Genomic DNA, 19,866 nt, shown 5'->3' with positions numbered 1-19,866 from the left:
AAAGCAGTTATGGGAAGAAACAAGCATGTAGTGAGAGGCCAATGTTCTGTTGAGACACAAGGACTAAAAGCAAACAGAAGGCGATGAAATCATCTATTTTTACCATTACCTAAGTTGAAAATGCACGACAATGATATGCTGAAGCAACTCAAAGTTTTGCAGTAAGTCACACTGGCAACACACACTTTTCTCTAAGATGTCTTTCCTTAGTAACAGACAAACACTTTTGAAAAATAACGATACAGCACTGCTCTCAGATTATCACCCTTTTGACTTATATAAAAATACCTTTCCCAGCAGCCTTCTCAGCAGATGCTGCTCTAGAAGAGCTGTCACTGCAACTCTTCAGCTTTGTCCAGTTGGGATGTAAAATACCTGCTCCCTTCTTTCCCAACTTATTTCTTTCCTTTTTATCCATCATGGTCCTCAGAGTTGCAGGTGGGAGGAGGTGCTTCAGCTACATAACTGGCTGATGCAGCCTCTTTAATCGAGTGAGAGGCAGCACAGGGACCAGAATATCTCTGAAAAGTCTGCTTATCTACAACAGCATTTCCTATTTACCATCATACAGCATGTATTATAGCTGTGTAGCTGAGAAAGAGAGGATACAGGGGAGGCATGGATGACACTCAAATCTCACCAGGTGTTCCCTGTTTGGCCATAGCGTGGTCCAAAGGTACTGTAAGAGCCATCTGCGTGCTTGTAGTTCAGCTGCCTCTGATAACCTGCAACAAAGAGTTAAAGCAAGATTCAGAGGGAACATAAAAACAGCTGTTACAGCAAAAGCAAAAGAGAGAGGAGCAGGTCAGTCCTATACTAGCAAATAAGTACTGATACACCCCTACCTCCATACACTTTTTATACTGCATGAGGAGAAGTAGCACCTGTCTTTCTTCAAAAGGCAGGCAGGACACATTAATGACAACAAGCTACTATAGTGGGTCACCTCGCAACTGTGCACTGCATTGCAACACTGTTAGGGAGCAGAGAAAAGAGGGTACAATGACTGGGTACCCTAATACTTAAGAAACAGAGAATAATAAAGGAACAAACATGGAAGGGGATTCTCAGGCATACAGAAGAGATGATCTGAACAAGAGAGATGCTCTCTTTGCACATCTGGCCAGCATTTGACAGAAGAAAGCCACAGTGGATCTGGAAAAAATCCAAAGCAGACGCAAAAGTTGTGTGAGCTCACCGCTCACTAAGTATCCAATGGCCTTGGATTTGATCTCCTCACTCAGCTGCCCTGTCTTGTTCAGATAGTCCAGGACATAGATGTTGGGTGCAAACAGGACCATGTTCTGTTCCCCGCAGCCAAATGGCATCTGGAGGAGCTGGTGCAGGTTCTGCATGGCAGTGCCCATAATGTCACCTAAGGAACAGGAGATATGAGAGGGATATTAACAAAATTCAGGGCTGGCTACCAGAATCAGAGGAAGCTACAGAACAAGAGAAGCAGGAGATGACAGAGAAGAACAAAAGAAAATCTGTATTGATAATGATCCTGGAATGAAACACAGAGCAACACAGAAAAGGAGGGTAGTGAGTCAACGTTTAGGGCACCGCAGAGGACCCTGAGTGGAATGAAGTGCAGAAAGGGGAACAAGAAGAGCAGAAATAGAAGGGAAAGTACTTGAGACAGAAGGGATGAAATGCAGGAGTGAGGTGTACTGGGAACCAGGAGAAAGAGCTGTGAGGTTGGAGGCCAACACAGGCAGGCAGGCAGGCAGAAACAGTACATGGTTCTTTCTCCCATCAGATCCTTCCTAGGCAGCTCACTCACCCAGCACTGAGAAATACGCTCTGCCTGAGTCTTGCACCACGTTTGAGGGGAGAGACAGGGAAAACTCCTGAAAAGTCTTTCCTGAGAGAGAAACAAGACCAAACAGTTTCAGTACAGTCCCCAAAACTGTCTAATGTAACGGCAAGGGGCTTCAGTGGAACATCAGGAAAGCCTCCTCTTCCCTTCATCCCTTGCTATAAAGAAATAGGTCTCAGGGTCCCAAGTGATGGGGTGTGTTCTGATTATCTAGAAATATCAGCCTATCTAGAAAATGGTAGAGGCAGCACTATTTTCCTCCTCCAGGCATGTCCCTCCCATCACCCACACAAGAACAAATGGAGAGGGCGGGGAGGGAAGGCCTTACCTTTTGCACAGAGCACAGAGTTCTGGGCTGTTTCCTTCTCAACTCCTTCAGGCTTGGGTGGGATGAAGAAAAACAAGAGAAATGAGAAGTTATTGAAACAGGAAATACAGGCAGAGGGATCCTTAACAACATCCCTAAGAACAGAGTGAAAAGAAAAGTGAGTGAACTGGAGAAGGAAAGGCAGTCACAAACACTTCCTGGAATTTAAAGAAAGAGCTCTGAAATAATAATTTAAGTGTAAAAATAAAAAAAATAAAAAATAAAAAAAATCCGGAATCCAAAATGATTGGTGTTGTACATGGATGAAGGACAGCAGAAGGAGAGGGACAATGCTGCAGGACTATCACATGGGTGACTATTGTAACTGCTGTATGAAGTGAAACTCCTGCATCATTTTAACAAGTACTACAGCTTATAGTAAGTGCTTTTGCTAGCAAAAGCTCACAGTAGCTCTAGAGGGCTGCCTGGAAGGTGTCTGCAGTGCTATTTATCATAAACCTGCAGATGCCCTATGAAAAAAAAAAAAAAAAGCATCTGTTGACAATAGAAAGTAAAGATGTGCACTGTAATATGCGATGACACTACTGGTACAATACAACATAGTATGCAAGCATTAAGAGGAAGGCTAAGAACACAGAATATTTCTGTCAGATTTACAACACCCAGCATAATAAACTAGCATTTTCCTATAAAAGCTGCAGTACTGCCACATAACATTTCCTTCTATACCATGCAGTATCAGCAACTCTTCTTGCCATAGGAAATGGATAAGCTGTACAATTTTAACATGTTTTCATGGACTTTTATAATATCTGGAGTTTGTGGGGACTTTTCTGCAGGCATCTAACTCCCTTAGGTGCTTGTGATTCCCCTGCCTTCACCATGGTGCCAAGCTATGGTAGCAAACAGAACTGTGTAACGCTCAGCTTAAGAAGCAGTTTGCTTGGCTACTCAGCTAACAGAGAGACAGCGTGTGCTGACTGGTAAACTGTTTACGGTGGGACATGGGGAAAGTTTAAAATACTGGGGGGAGACACATTGCACAGTTATTAACCTGCAACCTTTATGTAGCCCTGCCAAAGTACAGAGATAATGTAAGACCATCATATCACCACACGGTGTAGTGACCGCCTAGAGCTCTGTTTCATGTGTCTATGCAGTGAACACTCTAGCCTGTGAGACAGCTCAGTCCTCCCCTGCCCACAGCCCACATACCTCCACCAGCAGCTGTCTGATGACTGTGTCCTTCCGTCCTTTCTCAGGGGTCTCCACTATGGCGTTCCCGCAGGGCTGCTGGTTTTGCAGGGCCTCAGCGCTCACCGAGAACTCCACCTGCCCTGGAGGAAACAGGGGTCAGCCAGTCCTGCTGGGCAGCACCAGGAAATAGGATTCACTTACATTTCTGGGAGTTTCAACCTGCAGGCCCATAGGTAGGGATTTCCCATCACAGCTGAGCCCAGCTTCTTTCCCACAGGTATTTAGCTACCTAAATCATGAAAAGCATGCTGGAGCAGATGGGCTGCACTGCCATTGAAAGGTGACTATTTTGGCGGCTCTTTTCCAGAACTTAGGACACCACTGTGGTGGGACTCATCAGTCTCATGGCTGTTCAGCACTCTGCTACTCGGCATGCAGACCATGGCTGCTACCACAACATGTAACAACAACAGCAAAGTGTGAAGGTCTCGTGGAGCAACCATCAAATTTCTGACATGAATGGAACTGACAGAATGTCCCTGCCAGCCAGCAAAGTCTCTGGCTTCAGAAGCTGATGTCCAAGGCCTGTAACACTTGATGAAATTGCACATAGTGCCAGACATGGCCTTGCACGCTATGAGTCCACCAGCCTTTACATCCTGCATAACCAGAGATGAGACACTCAGCCACAGTATTTTCCAGGAAACTATGTAGCTCTGACACCAGATACTGAACTGGGAGAACAGCACAGGGAAACCCTCCCTGCATTTTTCAGTACTCTGAGACTTTTACCTAGAGATCTGGGAGTCACCAGCCAAGCCACCGTTTTCCTCCCGTTCTCACAGAGACAATGAGATTCTTCCTCCTTTTCCACTGGAGTTGCCAGAAATTGAGTAGACTGAGCCAAAGTCACACTGACCTGCCATTTGTAGAGAGAGGTGTAATCAAGGAGGGGTGATCTTGAGAGACAGGGAGAACATATCAGAGAGACGGGAAAAAATAGCAATAGCTATTTCTTCTGTGGCAAAGAAGCAGAGAGCTGGAGTTGGATTTGGCTGTTTGGAGTATGTGGGAAAACACATAAGAATTTCAGGGGTGAAGGGTCTAAGGCTACTCAGAGATAAGAAGGTTAGGTGAAGGCAAGGAGTGTACAAGAAGGTACATGGGTACAGAGAAGGATTTAAATCTTCCATACCCTTATGCAGGCTGTCAGATAGCTGAAAATTGTGGCTTTCAGCGTGAAGGCCTCACCACGCACTACAGAGTAAGGCAGGGTGAGCTCTACAAAGAAGGGCTGGAAGGCTCTGAGGGACACTGTTGGGGACAGGCCAAAGCCTGTGTCTGATGAAGTGCAGAATGCATTGGCTTTCCACTCGGTGATGGTGTCGGGGATGGTCACATCTAGTTCAGCATTTCCTTCAGAGCTGGCGAGACACAGAGAGAAAGGACAGGGTGATTTTTATGGGATTTGGTGACTATCAGTACCCCTTTCAGCCTAATGAATCGTAATGGCTGTATGATTGGCCACACTATATTGGGCACTGCACATCTTTCAAACTCACTACTACTACATGGACAAACCTAACCACAGACAAAGGCAGTTCCATCACAGGGGAATGCCAACTGATCTCTGCAAACAGTGAAGGACTTCTTGGCATTGAAAAGGCTTGGTAGACATGAAATTCACGTTTTCATCTTGTAAAACCAATACTATTATAAAAGGTAGAGAGGAACCAGCCCAAGGCACTCACCTTACAGATACTAAACTCCAGATCCACGTTTCTGGGAAATACTTTCGGACTGTCTCTGTCAGCTCTTCAGGAGAACTGACACGGGCCATTGATGGGGCATACATTCTAGAGTCTAAGGATGATAATTCCAAACAAACAAGATCTACATCAGCATCATGCTTTGGTCTGAGAAAGTGGCAATATACACAACAATTAGAAGCTGTGCTGGCAGCAGATGCTTGCTGTTGCTGTAGTGAGCACTGGTACTATAAGCAGTGAAGTTTCAGGGTCAGGGTTTACTAGCAAGGCCTAGCTCTTCCGTGTTACCCACTGGTCCCCAGCAAAACTCATAGTGTGTGAGGCAACACTTCATGAAGTAAAAATGAGCAGCTTAGAGGAAAGAGCTGTTTATGACCTTGTATGCTTGGCTTTGACAAAAGGAAAGAGAAATCCACTGAAACAGACAAAGATAAAAAGTCCTTAACTAACTTCTAGTTTTGTTCATGTATACTTTGGCTAAATTAATTTCTATATTTATTTCTATATTTGTTTAAGCCTGTCTATAGGCCTTTACAACCCAGCAAAAGAGACATGCCCCATGCTCATGCTGAAGATGACATCTGTGAACTCCCCACTTCATCACTCTTGTTTATCTACCCCCCCAAAAAACAGATAGGATCTCTGTTCAGAACAGAGATGACAGCAAGACTCAATTCCTTTACCGCTTGTCCTCATTGCATGTTCAGATGTCATGAGTGCACTTGGAACTGGGATTCCTACAGGTATGTAATTGCCAGTGTTGCAATACCTAGGTTTCTTCACCTTGGAATTTGTGAAAACCTTTAAACCCATTTCCTAAGGAAGAGAAACACAAGATGGTTTTTTTGTTGTTGTTACTGATTCCAGATGAGGTTTACACAGCAGATTTGATGTTAGTATTTTATTGCTTCAAAAGCAGAAGCTGTTATGGTCTGTGGATTGGACCTTGAGACGATCCCCCCAGCCCTGGGTCTGGGTGCCCAGGTGGCTCAGAGAAGTCAAGGGATAGATCCCCTTTGTCTGTCAGGCACTGACTCCAGGCTGATTCCAGACTAGGGCTCAGGATGAGCCAGAGATTAGATATGGAGTCTCCCATTTGGAAGGTAACATCTGTGGCTACAATGTAGCTCAAAGACATACTGATTTATATGGGGTAATGGTAGTGGCACAGAACTTGAGTCAGAACCTCAATTCAAGCCAACCCCAAAGCTTTTCATGTAAAGAGAAAATTTTAAGACTGATCAATTCAAGTCAGGAGTACAGCTATCAAGACAGGTGAAGCTTATGACTCTCACTGAACTCAGTGTCAGACTATTGAGATTCACAAGTCATTTCCTTATGTTGCATCATGCCACAAAAGGCTTAAGCACTTTCATTCCTTCTCCCACTTCACTCCTCAAACATGCAAGAAGGTTTTACTTTTAGGATGTTGTAAGTGTCATCTTCGTTCCTATCCGTTACTGGAGAATAGGTGATCCCATCCACAACTATATTCTTCAAGATGACACATTCTTCCAGGGGCTCGTCCAAAAGTATGTCTGAACCATAGTGATAGCCGTGCAATTCCTTCACTGGTAGCAAGCTATACACCTGGGCAGAAGAAGCCAGGACATTTGTCATTTTTCAGTGTCCACTGTCACAATGAAAGGAGTTGGACACAAGCACCGTAACAGTCAAATCCACACAGCCATGGTCCTCCCTGAAGTGGTTGCAATAGGAAACTGAAAGTCCAAGGAGACATCCAAATTTGGAGATATTGACTTTTTTGCTATGGACAGTATGTTACTCTGGTTACTATGGCTAAAAGATATGAAAAATTACAGCGGCCAGCCTGGCTGCAGCCCTTTGTCCCTATTCTGGCAATGTTATTTGCTGCTTAGCATGAGGGGAATAAACTCTTTGACGCTTCTAGATGCTACTCCAGTAAAATAAATCCATGTTTAGAGAGAAAAACTGAAAAATCATCATTAAATACAGGACAGCTTTTGGCTCTGGACATGAGAAGCAGCTTCCTTAACAGGGTTTCCCAGTTACCATTCCTACAGTCATGCAAAATCCCAAACAAACAGCTGCTGCCCAGTTCTCAGATTTTGCCCACTGAAGATAAACAACAGCACAGGACAGCATTCCTGTGGGTTGCTCTTGTTCTGACCAGGCTTTGAGGTGCTACACAAATTAAGTACTTACAGAGGCAGGTGACAGGTCAGCTTCTGGCTTCATGAGGAGAACACTCTTGTCCACAGCACGGACAGCACAGAGGGAGTTTGGGGAGGCTTTGAACAGCAAGTGAGTGTCAGAAGAAGGCAGGCCTTCAGAAGGAGAGAAGCTCAAGTCCACCTGTATCCATAGGAATAGCTACGTCACAGATGCCCTAGCCTTGCAAGACTCCAATTGAGCATCAGTCCTGACCCTATGAATCCCACATAGACATGTATACACACACCCTTCCCTCTGTGCTACCCTGTTGTTGGGTTTCCTTCCTGCAGTGCCAGAGGAATCAGTACTAACAGCTCTTGTCAATTTAAGCATCGCAACTGTTCATAACTTTTAAGGCATTTGGGGGTTTTATGGCCACTGCGAATGTGATGAGATAATCCCACATAGTGGCTAGATCTGTTCAGACAGCTGAGCATGGTTTTGAACAAGCTTCAGTCTCTGTGCCGCAACCAGAGATGTTGTGGAGATACAACAAACCTGCAACGATCTCGCTTGGCAGATTCACTGGTAACATGAGAAGCAGTGATACCTTGGAGCAATACTGTAATATGTGCTGGCTGGTGATGGCTCTGAAGAACTGGCTTGTTGGTTGAGGCCTGCCAGCCTAATGTGCCTTCCTCAAAACCTAATTCACAACTCTAATGATCTCCTACTAACCTCTGCCCTGCAAGCTCTTTCTAGCAAAGCTGGTTTCAACACTATCTCACATGGTTTTGTAATAAAATGGCTGACCTGCATAGATCTTCCCTCTCATCAGCAATACAAATGCTCCCCTAACATACAGCAATCAAAGCATCCTTACAGTAAACATGTTCCCTGACAAAGCTGCACTAGCTGCCAGTCTCCTTCATGTCCCAGTGAGACCACACAATGCCTTTTGCTGACAACCCTCATCTCTCCCAGGGTGGTCTCCCAACCTTGTGAATGCAAAAAAAAATATTCTTGAGGAAATAGCAGAACAATGAATGTAGCAAGCTTGCTACTAGAAACAATATCTAGCATACTGATGGCCCAAAGTCTGTCCCAGCCAGGCTGACACCAGCTTTGAATCCAGGATGCTTTTGGAGAGGAAAGCAGTACCTAATCACATAAATTAATTGGCACTTAGCATGTGCCTAGACTTTAATACAGTGCACAGAATGACCTTTAAGATAAAAAGAAAATTCATGTGTCCAGTGTCTTACAGTAACACCAATCTCAAGAACTCATTTAGTTTAGCTTTTGGTGGGACAAGGGACTGCCTTTAACAGTGTACTATTATTTTGAAGCCCTAATGGCAGCTTGAGGATCCTCTCTTCTTAGGGCTGCTCATACATCATTCTGATCTTTTGCATGATGAATATGTGGGGCAGCAAGAGAATCGTTGTCTATATGATCACAGAAGGCTTTACTTTTCTGACCTCTTTCAGCTGAAATGCAGTGCTACTGGAGCATCAGTGCTACTGGAGCACCACCATTCATTGCTCAGTACAGATGGCAGGTTTAAGCAAGGTTTAGCTTCATTTACATATAACAGAAATTACAGTGTAGGAGAATTGAAAGATCTGGCAAATATTAGATGTGCCTACTGGACTGGGGCTGTGTGTGTTTTATTTTTGCTCTGTGACCACACAAGATGCCACATCATTCTTAGAATGAATTTGTGTGAAAAGGAGTGAAATACATGTGTTGCAGTATGACATAAGATACATGGCCTCCCCTTTTCTTACCCCAAACCGTCTGTGAGATCAGTGACTATGACTTGTTGATAAGAGAGGTTTTAGCAGTGTAATCCCTGCTAGCATTTTTTCTCCAGGAGTTGATCTCCTCCAAGCTAGTACAAACCAAAAAGCAGTGAAGCTACATAGAACAATTTATTGGTGGCTTGTCCAGTGTTAGCAAATCTAAATAAATGAGCTTGGCCAGGCTAAATCTAAAAAAAGCTTTGTCAGGTTGCAGTCTAATGGCTGCTCCCTCAAGAAGTGATCACTTACCTTATTGCTGAAACATTTTTCTATGTTGAACTTGGCTGAATCAGCAATCACCTCCCTGCTAGGAGTAGTGGTGTAGACAAGCACTTGGGCCACTGGAGCAATATCAGTTTGCACAGGCAACTGTAGCAAGAAGACCCCATTGGCTAACAAAACAAGAGCAAAAAGTTGAAGTACAGGAAACCTGCTCACGGGGCAGCCAAATTTCCAGCTTTTCCTTGATGATGAACTTCATTCTAGCCATAATGAAACTCTAGGCCTCCAACTGGGATGAATTTGTTTTCAAAGAGATGCGTAAGTCTCACTGTCTGACTGAAAAGGTCTGTTTCAAGTCCTGTTCTACAGTGCATAAGCAAGCTGAATTTTGGTTGAGTTTCTAAAAACAAGCCACCAGACTGTGTCTCTGAGGAGCACTGGAGTCTCAGAAATACAGTGTCAGAAGACAGCTGGTACAGGGGTTAGCGCAAATCTGTGCTAAAAACAAGTAAAGACAGAAAAGAAAGCTCAAACTCTTCCCAAATCCTAGGGAACATGGATATAGGGATCCCTGCACTGCACATGGAAGCAGCCTCTGTGTCTGCCACAGTTGCATAGCCTCACAGGACAGAGACAATATGGCAGGGGAGGGAAGCTTACCACTTTCCTGGTCCAAATCCAGAATGCTGGTGCCTGCTTGCTTGATGATTCCTTTGGCCATCACCTGAATGGAAGGAGAAACCCTGCTGTGACTGAGGTTAGGCATGAGCTAAACCTTAAAGAGGGAGAACCTGAGAGGAGAGTAACTGAGTGTTTATGTGTGAGCAACAGGGAGCTGGTTGCATCCTGCTCAGCTGTTCTCTGCCTCCCTGTAGCAGAATCCCAGTGCTCACCCAGGGGACACTGGGACATCCTCACTCCTTGACCCTACTTTTCCTGGGAAAAGAACATGTAGAGGATGAGGGGGAAGTGTTTAAAGCCTGCTGCCTCAAACCACAATTTCCATCTCCACCTCCCCTACAATTACCAGTGACAACCTGACTGTATGGGAAGCGCAGACTTACCAGGTAGTAAAAGACGATTTTCTTCTCCTCTCCTATGGCCTCTGGTGTAAGGATGTAGTGCACCCGCACCTCTGTGGGGGAGCCGCAGCTTAGCACCTCAGACTTGGGCTCAATTTTGAGAAAGCTTTTACTAGGGGAGTAAAAGCGCTTTATGTAGAGATGGTCTTGTGCATAATTTGGAGAAACCCAGGAATGGTCAAAGCAGTAGGAGTGTACTTTATGAGTTGCCTGGAAACAGAGAAAACACACACAGAGATCCTCAAACACAGGCAGATGAACTGGGACCAACATTCATGGTCTAGTGTTACAGGTTTGGTATTTTTTGTACTTAAAACAAAAAGGTGTTCTACCAAAACCAGAAACATGTGCCTGGAAGATGTAAGACAGACAGGGTGGCGGTATCCTGAGCAAATAACTGGGAATGACTCAATCCCAGAGAAGCTGGGCTTTGTCTCAAATAGACTGAATTGTGTTGGTTGTTTACTTACTGTCAGTATCAGCATATGGACTCTTTACCCTAATATCTTGCCCTCTCTAATTCTCAGTTAGTTTAAAGAGAAAATAAACCAATTTTAATTTTTATTCTCATTACTGGCACTGGAGAACAGATGGTGCTGTCCAGTTCAGGAATTACTAGCACCAGGATCAAGCTGAGGATGCTATGGAAAAGGAGGAAAATTCTCCAATTGAGAATTCAAAACCTAAATAGAACAGAAGTTTAGGGGTTGAGAGGCCATGTCTTCCTAAAAATAAGAGTGAGGGGAAAATATTTCACATTTCTAAGGGTGCTATTTCAGTATTTCATGTGCTTTCCATGCCCTTATTTCTTTATCTTTCTCACTACACTTAGAAAATCTTGCCTTTTCTTTATCTTGCAAAATTCTGCAACCTTCAAGCACATTGTGGTAACTTCTAGATATTTTTTAATGGTTTTAATCTGTGACAAAAGAATTGTATGGAGAAAAAACAAATATAATTCTAGACAAAGTGCCTTATTCCAAGGTGAAATATTAGGAAATGTGTATGTTACATATATATTGCATTTTCCACTAACAAAAGGATGCTCAGCAGCACTTCTTCCAGATAAATGAACTCCACACCACAGAGAGAGTTTCTGTGAATGGTTCATACTGTTTTTCTATTTATGGCAGGGGAAGAAAGGAAGGAGGGAGAGAAGGAGGGAAGAAGGGAAGGAGTTTAGAATCTCAGAATGCTAAACTAAACCTTGAGAGATGCTTAGATGAGACACCTGAGAAATCATTTAGCTGAAAAGACAGTGAAGCACTAGCAGCACTCCACCATGAGAGATTTTTAAGAATAAGTTAGACGCATCCTTGATACAGATTTGTCTAGGTAGGGTTGGTGATCCCTTGGAGCAGAACAGACTATATGATCTCTTGAAGTTCCTTTTAACCCTATATTACTATTGCCAAGCTGAAATCAAATACAAGATAAGTGCAACTGTCACATGGCAACCTGGTCTGTTGCATGGCTATTTCCACCATAGTGATGCTAAGGTTGGCAAAGACAACCAGGATCAAGAAGCTAAGTGCTTCTGTATATATAGTAGAAACTTCAGAAGTACTCCCCCTCCAGCCCTGCTGGTCACTTCATCACTTTGCCCCCATGACTCACTGTAATTCCAGCAGATTCCGATTCCAGCATGGAAGTGTTCAGGGAAAACTGTACCCTGCCCTCTTCATTTGTTGTGTAGTTGGTTTCCTGGCCTCCTTGGAAAGAAATCCTCACAGTTTCATTGGCAATAGGAGCACCAGACCCATCCTCAAGTTTCACCTGCAGGAACAAAAACAATATGATACAGGAGAACAGTGCCTGCCACCTGTACAGTCACCAAGCTGAGGATGTTGGGTCCATCTGAGACAGGGAAGTTTCCATGGCACTTTGCATGTACATCACCTCTCTCTTCCAGAGAGGGCTGTGAACTTTCTGAATCTTATTGCTTTGTCTCTTTCTTATCTCCACCTCTGTGCCAGAAGAGTGGGCACAGAGACTGACATGCATTCACACCAGTTAAGGCCTCCTATTAAGCAGGAGACCAGAGAAGCAAAATGTGACTTGACTGAAGAAGAGGGATCACAAGGACAGAGGGGGAAGCAGAATGAGGGCTATGCTCTCAGCTGCTGTTCCCAGGTTAGAGAGCCTGAAGAAGGGAGGAGGTCATCAGGGATTAGCAGCAACACTGAGGTTCAGCATCTTTGCAGATGTGGGCATGCGCCCACCCAGGAGGTTCAGTAGCATAACTGTTAAGCACTTATGATACTCCACTTCTCACAGTTTCCCTACCTGTCCAAAGAAGGGGATTCCAGGTTTGTAGTGTGAGTCTGAATTCTCAAAGGTGATTTTGCTGATGGTATTTGTGATCTCGGAGAAGCTTGTTCCAGTCAACACCACTCCTGCAGGAAGAAGATTGAAGAATTAATTTGCCTTTCCCTGACATTAATTATTTTTGCTCCAGGTCAATCTTCCTTTGCTGGACAAGAAATTTAGTTGATGCTCCTGGTATCCAGGTAGGAAGCTTTAAGATTCCAGAACTGGGAGTCTGCTTTTCTCCCTCAATCTGATTCGGCAGGCCCCTCTGCTGGCCTCTCCAGGGCTTATTATGTGTCTCTTTGATCTAGATCATTCATACCTGTTTCCTCCTCTTTAATCTTAGCCTCTACATGGAGCTTATTCTCATATCCACTTCTCTTGAGCTGGAATAACTTGGTTTTTACCACTTCAGAAACGCAACCATGGTTGTCTGTCTGCTGGAGGAAAACAAAAAGGCTGCTATAGTCTCATGTGCATGACATTTTTCCAACTTAATGATTCCATCATTGTGTGCTGTGTTTAGGTGGAAGAGAAGCTCACAGCCTCACAGGTCATTCTCTTCATAATTATCAAAACTGGAAAAGCACCTAAATAACTTGGCAAGGAGCATTCTGAAGTATCTGCAGGAACATCAGAGCAAAGAATGTGCAACCTAGAAGATTTTTGTTTATGTGTGTGTTTATGAAGTTTGGTATTCTAAACACTTGATACAGAAGCATAGAGAATTATTCTTGTGTATGCCACACAGGAACCATTTGCCAGGTGTCAGGCACATTAGAATATAGCTGCTGACCTAAAATGCACAAGTGATACATAATCCATACATAAAGTTTGTGTATGTGTAGAAAGAATAAAACAGCTGGAAAAGTATTTCCAAAGCTTGCCACCTCTCATTATCATCTTCATGTACAAGACAGGTCTCCACAGTCAAGGGAAGAGCTACCTGGAACAGAATTTAGCACCGCAATGTTCATATTTCCATTTAGCATGGATTACAGCACAGTGGCAGAGGCAACTGTGGGGATGATGCTGTTCCACATTCCAAGAACCATGCTCTCTTCTGCTTGCTCTCTTGTCCTAGTCTACTTCCACAACTGCTATTACCTTCACTTTCTGTCAATTAAGTTAGCACTAGTGAACTTGTCCATGCTCCAAACGCCATTCAGTATTGCTCTGTAGACTTGCCGGTGTGATAATAGTGTGTGTGTGTCAGGGGGGTATCTATCTGTCTTAATCACTGCTGCTAAATTCATATTCCTTTCCTCCTTGCTCAAACTCCTCCCCTGCTTTCTGTTCCTTTCCTGTCTCAAACAAGAAATTCTGATCCCACACACTGACTCTAGTGCAAGCCAACCCCAACTCTGCATTCACCATGCATACCTATTCTATCTCATTTTTCCCTTATACTCTCTAGTCTCCTGGATTTTATTTTATTATTTATTTTTTTTACCTTTTCCTTCTCTATCAGCTTCTTGCCTTTACACACATCTTTCTTACAGCACAGGCCTTTCACATTTAACCTTGCACCCAATCTTCTTTTCTTCTTAAGGCTTTCTTAAAATACATGGAGTTTCTCCCCTCTTCACACTCATGCTTGTACCTACTCCATCAGAGCAAACTTGTACCTAAAAGGCATGCTCAATAAACCACATTTTCTCCTATCACTTTGCCCCCAGGAATGATCATGACTCACCTGTCCAGAGAACTCATCACACACTCCCTTAGACTCTTCACCGTAGCAAGTGGATGAGTATTGAAACTTCCTGCACACACGGAAGCTCACGAGGCCAGGAACAGGCTTCCCAAATGTGTATCTACAAGCAGGGAGGATAGAAAGAAAAACAGAGCCATGAGGAACGTAAAAGGAATGGAGAAACTGATTAGCTCACCCCCAGTGGAGCCAAAACTTCCCTAGAACCACCTCCATGATACAGCAGGGTCATCGTAGGAAGTAAAAGGCAGCAAGAAATTTGGTAACTTTTCAGGATCAAGGTTGGCAATGAGGGCAGAAGCACTGAGTCTTATAAACCTGATTCCTATGAATAAGACATAAGTCTGCAGAAATCAGTTATTATAATGCTTATTCCGTTGAGAGTACACCTAGTCTTGGAGAACATGTTGCAAGTACCTACATCACCACCCAATTCAGATGCACCTGGTTTATCTATGTATGTGCATTGGGTCTTTCAGCTCACTTTTCATCCCATGCTGCGTCTCTTCCTGCAGGATGCGTGGAACATGCCATGCAGAATTGAACGACATAACCCAAAGGAAACATCACTTATGGTTTTCTCACAGCATTGACAGTAGAAGCCACATTTAAAATGCAATTCTGAGTTGAGCTAAACAAAGACCTCTTCTCTAGAATGGCACCTAATCTTACATCCTCTATGACTCTCATATGTCAAAAAATATGCAAAAATACTCTCAAAAAAAAAAAGAAACAGAAAAACAATATGTTTCTACATTACAAAGTGTCCTAAGCAATAATTGTAAAGCCTTTTGTCTAATGGTATATGTAGTCTATTTGGTCCTAGAACCCCACAAATGATTGAGAAATATAATGAAGTCTCCCAACAGGACCTTCATCAGTAGCTGAGGGGAAACCAGTAACCAAGGACTGAAAGAAGAATGACACTCACAAGCCACAAACTGTCACCTTCAGCTTCTCATCAAGAATGGTGATCACCTTGGGCATTTTCACCGTTACTTCAAATTTTGGCAGCACTGCAGCAAAACCAAAGGAAAATAGTCTATATGGTGGGGAATAACATAAGAATTGAGACCCAAAGGCTGCTCAAAGGTTATTCTTACAAACGTTCTGAAAGCTTTTAGCATCTAACTGGCCAGATTTTAGTGGCCAGTGTCATCTGCACATCCCACCGAAGTCAATGAAAGCCACCGGCATTCAGCCAGCCACTGTGTCAGGTAAGAAGACAGGATTGTTACACCAACTATTAAAATACAGCAGCTCTTTAGGTAACACAAGGGCTATCAGTCCCACAGCAGTATGATACATTAAAACAGATAGTTAGGTCAACAGAGATCTTTCAAAACCATACAGAGCTAGGACTGCAGCCTGGTCTTTGCATTTCCAAAGCATGTAGACTTTAGCAGTTTGGAAAATAGGAAAGACCCTGTAGCTTCCCTGCTGACTCACCACAGAGTAACATCACATCCAAACCCAGCTGCAAGAAGGTTTGTGGACAGTGACTGTCTTGGGAGAACTAGGAGGAATTCAGGGCAGCCATGCAAATTAAAGAGGACAGTGGGCTTCCAGAAGACTCATCCTGGCTACATGATCATAGCAGACTATTAAACGAAGGCTGCAGCTGGCTTGCTGGGGTGTTGAGGGAAGCAATGACTACTGGAAGGGAAGGCAGGGGAAGGAGGAGCCATGTGCAGATTTGTATTAGGATCATATTTCCTAGCCAAGCAGATGGGACTGGCACAGGGATGAAATCACCAGGGATATGTTAAGGCATTAAGGCATCACAACAGCTACAGGCTTAGCCTGTGGGGGAGGACAAGCAAGATCTGAATTTACAGCCTGCGCATACACCAAAAAGTCAGGACTTTCCAACTCAGGCAGGTGAGACCTAGACTCGTAGCATCACACTTGACGTGTGTAGCCAGCTGAAGATGAGGTTGTGGCTTTAAATCACCTCTGAAAGGAGGTATAGCCACTGGTCAACAACATAGACTGCTACAAGCACACTTGCTCATGCTGGGAGCTTTCCTGATATAGGCAGTTGGGAGCACTGCACTGCATGGCCTGGGACTTAGGGAGGAGTGAAGGCAGATAGCCCAAGTCCTTCAGTCTTCTCTTCTCCAAAAGGAATGACGCTTGGGAGGGAGAGGACAGAGAGACATTTTCCAGCCATGTAGGACGTCCTGATCAGATCTACCGCTCTGTTCAATTAATCTTTCATGCCCCATTGGGCTAGCTGCAAGGAACCTGAAACTGCAGCAACAGTTACCATACTCCTCCACAGAGAAGGGATGCTGGATTGTCTTCCCAGAGGCTTTCTGTACCACCACAGAGTAGGTTCCTTGGATGGGTTCAGAGGTGAGGTTGAAGAACAGCTGGATTAACCCCCCCTTTAACTCTGCCTTTGTCCACTGGTACAGACGGTTTTTCTTTGGGTCCTATAGATAATGAGAGCACAAGGAAATTGTGAGCACAGTGTGAGGCTGCAATAACTAAAAAGCACTAACAAAAACAGTGAGGAGAGGCCCACCCCCAGTACCACAGGAGGCTGTAGGGCAGGAATAGCAGGATTGTTGTGGGGAGCCCAGGGCTGGACAACAAAATGAGCTCTGGGCCCAGAGTACATGGTTGGCACATACGAGTTAAAGCTTTATGTGTTTGAATAAATATTACAGACCTGCTATATAAATAAAATAAACAAGAAACATCTTGAGGAACTGGCAAGTTTATAGATCTGAACGTGAATTTCACGTCTGTACATACCTCAATATAAACCAGTGGAAACTAGAAAGGGAAGAAATGAAACAGCATATTTAGAATGCACATTTAGACAGAGCGCAAACAGTACAGTCAAATGACCATGGCTACAACCATGTTTCAGGGAACTAGCTGATAATGCAGTGGGATAAGGAAGAAAGTCCCTGATATGGAGCAATCATGCATTTTGAAATACATCAAGAGAGTGGCATCATTTGTATCACGTATTCACCCAGGACAGAAAAGTCACCTGAAATTACTAACGTTGGATTATCTGGAATACCAGCTAGAGCAGATGTCCACTGTGATAGTGGCAGATTTGCTCACTGCTGTGGTGTTTACACCATTGTTCATTTGCAGCTACATTCTCAAACCTTTCCAAGAATGCAGAGGCAGTCTTATGCAGAAATCTGAAGAACAGATCCTGTTAACAAGATCTGAGATAACCTGGGAACTGCACAACTGTCTTTCCAAAAGACATTTCTTTCCTTACTTTTCACACATAGAAGATTTAAGGCCAAACGACTATTGAAAAGGAAGTGTTATACTTGCCACCTCATTCACGGGGTGAAAGTTTTCATCCAGAGAAACAATTCTGAACAGAACTGATGGAGAAAAACATATAGTGAGGTTTCACAGTGCAGTCACCAAGCAGAAAACATTGTTTGCAAACACAGCACAACAGAGAACAGTTGTTCTCTTCTATGGAAATCTCATTCACTACAAAGCTATGTCATGCTATGCTGCCCATATAAGAAATTATATTAATTACAGGATATTAAGAGCAAATCCATAGTAGTGGGAACATCTTACTGACTGTGGGCATCAGAAACTGATTAATTGGGACCAAAAATAAATTTGTCTTTGCCTACTTTGCAAAGATACATCTTTACACTGGAATTAGCATGGGTCTTCTAATTTTTTCTCTAACTAGATTGACTTCTTAGGAAGAGTGAATGCAAGAAAATAATTTTGGCACCTGGCTGCAAATTTGTGTTGGCTCTGCACGGACAGAGAATTCAGTGTCTCTTTTACGACATTCATCCCTGTCCAGGCCAAGTTTAGATGATGAATGGCCTGGAAGTAGTAGCTTATATAGTTCTCTCTATCTTCATATCTTCGTTGAGCAAAATCAGCTGCCACTTTGAAAACTATCTCACAACTTAGCCTGAATTTTGATCCTGTTTTCTATAGGACAAATAGCCAGTCATTGCTCCAGTTTTTGTGGTTTTAACAAAGGGGATCAAAACTCTATGGAAGGGAATCCAAACTGCATGGACCACAACAACAGAACTCCCAGTGGCACAGGGAGTGTGCGCAGGTGCCCCAGTTACATGCATGTACTTTAAAGTTCCCCAAATTGTTCCCACATGGAGGATTAAAAACATACAACTCAGCTATGAGAGACTGCTCTTCTGCCCCCCACTGAAAGCACTAAGACTGGACAGTTTTAGTAGTAATTTCTGCTTCAAATGCAAATCTTCACCCCTTCCCTGGTACCTGTCTGTCCAGGCTTGTAGATAGGTTTGTCTGTCTGGACGAAGACCAAGCTCTCAGAATTCTTGACCAACACCGTCTTGCGGCTGCTGAACTGCAGGGTCTCCCCCTTCACTCTCACAGTGATAAATGTGGCAGGTGACTGGCTGCTTAATTTTGGAAGCTGGAGAATGACAAGAAGGCAACTATGTTATGGACTGCCTGTAAAAGCCTGTTGAACTGAACTGGCCTTCCTAAAATAACAAATCTAATATAATCCTGACAGACCCAACACAGAGGTGAAGAAGAATAAAATCAGGAACAAGAGACTGATCTTTACTTGTCCATACTCCTGTACTTTCCTACAGCTGTGTAGTGATTGTGCAAGTATTGTGCAGTAAAGGAACTCACAATTCTGCCACTCAGTTTCAAGAAATTCTTAATGCCCTGATCAAAATCTTTCTGTCCTTCTGACATTCACAGGGGTTATGGAGTAATCCCTTTCCTCCTTCAGATAACGTCTCTAGTCCTTGCATAACATTTCCTTTTCCAAACCAGACATGTCAGATCCTTATACATCTCCTCCTCCTGTCTTAGGGAGGGGCTGGCTTTCCAGGACTGAGCATTTCCCATTCAGATATCATGCTAAGGAGAGCTCAGCTGTGACAGGGTTTTGAGGATGGACATGAACATACCTGTGGTCAAGAGGAAAGTGAATACCTATACAGTGTTACTCTGTTCATTACTATTCAGTGCCCTTACTGTTTATCCTTGGTGCAATGAATCAGCCTAAAGGGATTAGATACTCACAGAGAAAGGGATGCAGGTGAATATATCCTTCTCCGACACCACATCATCAATCAGGCTCCTGTTTTCCCCTTGATACTCAAGCGTGGCACTCAGCGTCACAGACTCGTTCAGGTGGGTCAGCTGAACACAGACTTTCTCAGGAGCATCGGTGTGTATCAGAAAGGGCAGCAGCACCATGTATTGCCTAGAAAGAGGGGGGAAGGCTAGGTCAGAGGAGCAGGAACAGGTGGAAGGAGCTGTACAGAAAGGGCAAATAAACCAATCTGATGACTACAGCCCTCACTGTTCAGGGTGAGAGCTACATTTTCTAGAAGTGTAGTAAGATTTCTGGCATGTCTGTAATAGCAGAGGAAAGCAGAGAGCTCAAAAGGAAAGCAGAGAGCTCTCAAAAGTAAAATACCACAGGAAATTCTCAATGTACATGTCTGGAAAGGATAT

The 19,866-nt window shown here is 43.8% G+C and overlaps 1 protein-coding gene across 2 annotated transcripts in view; it reads right to left on the bottom strand.

The window, feature by feature from the left end:
- The window catches only part of A2M (alpha-2-macroglobulin), a 28,229-nt gene that overhangs the window by 6,736 nt on the left and 1,627 nt on the right, over positions 1–19,866 (bottom strand). Inside the window, exons 2-25 of one of the 2 annotated variants that reach the window (XM_083822117.1) lie at positions 19,429–19,612; positions 18,643–18,802; positions 17,695–17,747; positions 17,149–17,169; positions 16,655–16,823; positions 15,317–15,401; positions 14,368–14,488; positions 12,994–13,111; positions 12,648–12,757; positions 11,979–12,137; positions 10,344–10,571; positions 9,940–10,003; positions 9,307–9,449; positions 7,304–7,453; positions 6,536–6,706; positions 5,800–5,932; positions 5,099–5,210; positions 4,543–4,771; positions 4,140–4,266; positions 3,366–3,487; positions 2,151–2,202; positions 1,787–1,867; positions 1,199–1,375; positions 641–725 (exon numbers count right to left, since the gene is read on the bottom strand). In XM_083822117.1, coding sequence (XP_083678243.1) covers positions 641–725; positions 1,199–1,375; positions 1,787–1,867; positions 2,151–2,202; positions 3,366–3,487; positions 4,140–4,266; positions 4,543–4,771; positions 5,099–5,210; positions 5,800–5,932; positions 6,536–6,706; positions 7,304–7,453; positions 9,307–9,449; positions 9,940–10,003; positions 10,344–10,571; positions 11,979–12,137; positions 12,648–12,757; positions 12,994–13,111; positions 14,368–14,488; positions 15,317–15,401; positions 16,655–16,823; positions 17,149–17,169; positions 17,695–17,747; positions 18,643–18,802; positions 19,429–19,612 — 3,054 coding nt within the window. The remainder of the gene's footprint in view (positions 1–640; positions 726–1,198; positions 1,376–1,786; positions 1,868–2,150; positions 2,203–3,365; positions 3,488–4,139; positions 4,267–4,542; positions 4,772–5,098; positions 5,211–5,799; positions 5,933–6,535; positions 6,707–7,303; positions 7,454–9,306; positions 9,450–9,939; positions 10,004–10,343; positions 10,572–11,978; positions 12,138–12,647; positions 12,758–12,993; positions 13,112–14,367; positions 14,489–15,316; positions 15,402–16,654; positions 16,824–17,148; positions 17,170–17,694; positions 17,748–18,642; positions 18,803–19,428; positions 19,613–19,866) is intronic. The other variant, XM_083822118.1, reaches the window with a different exon arrangement.

This window comes from Anser anser (assembly GCF_964211835.1).
Source record: "Anser anser genome assembly, chromosome: 1".
Lineage (NCBI taxonomy): Eukaryota > Metazoa > Chordata > Aves > Anseriformes > Anatidae > Anser > Anser anser.
Note: the sequence above shows the minus strand (reverse complement) of the source record. Positions and strands in the feature narration are given on the sequence as shown.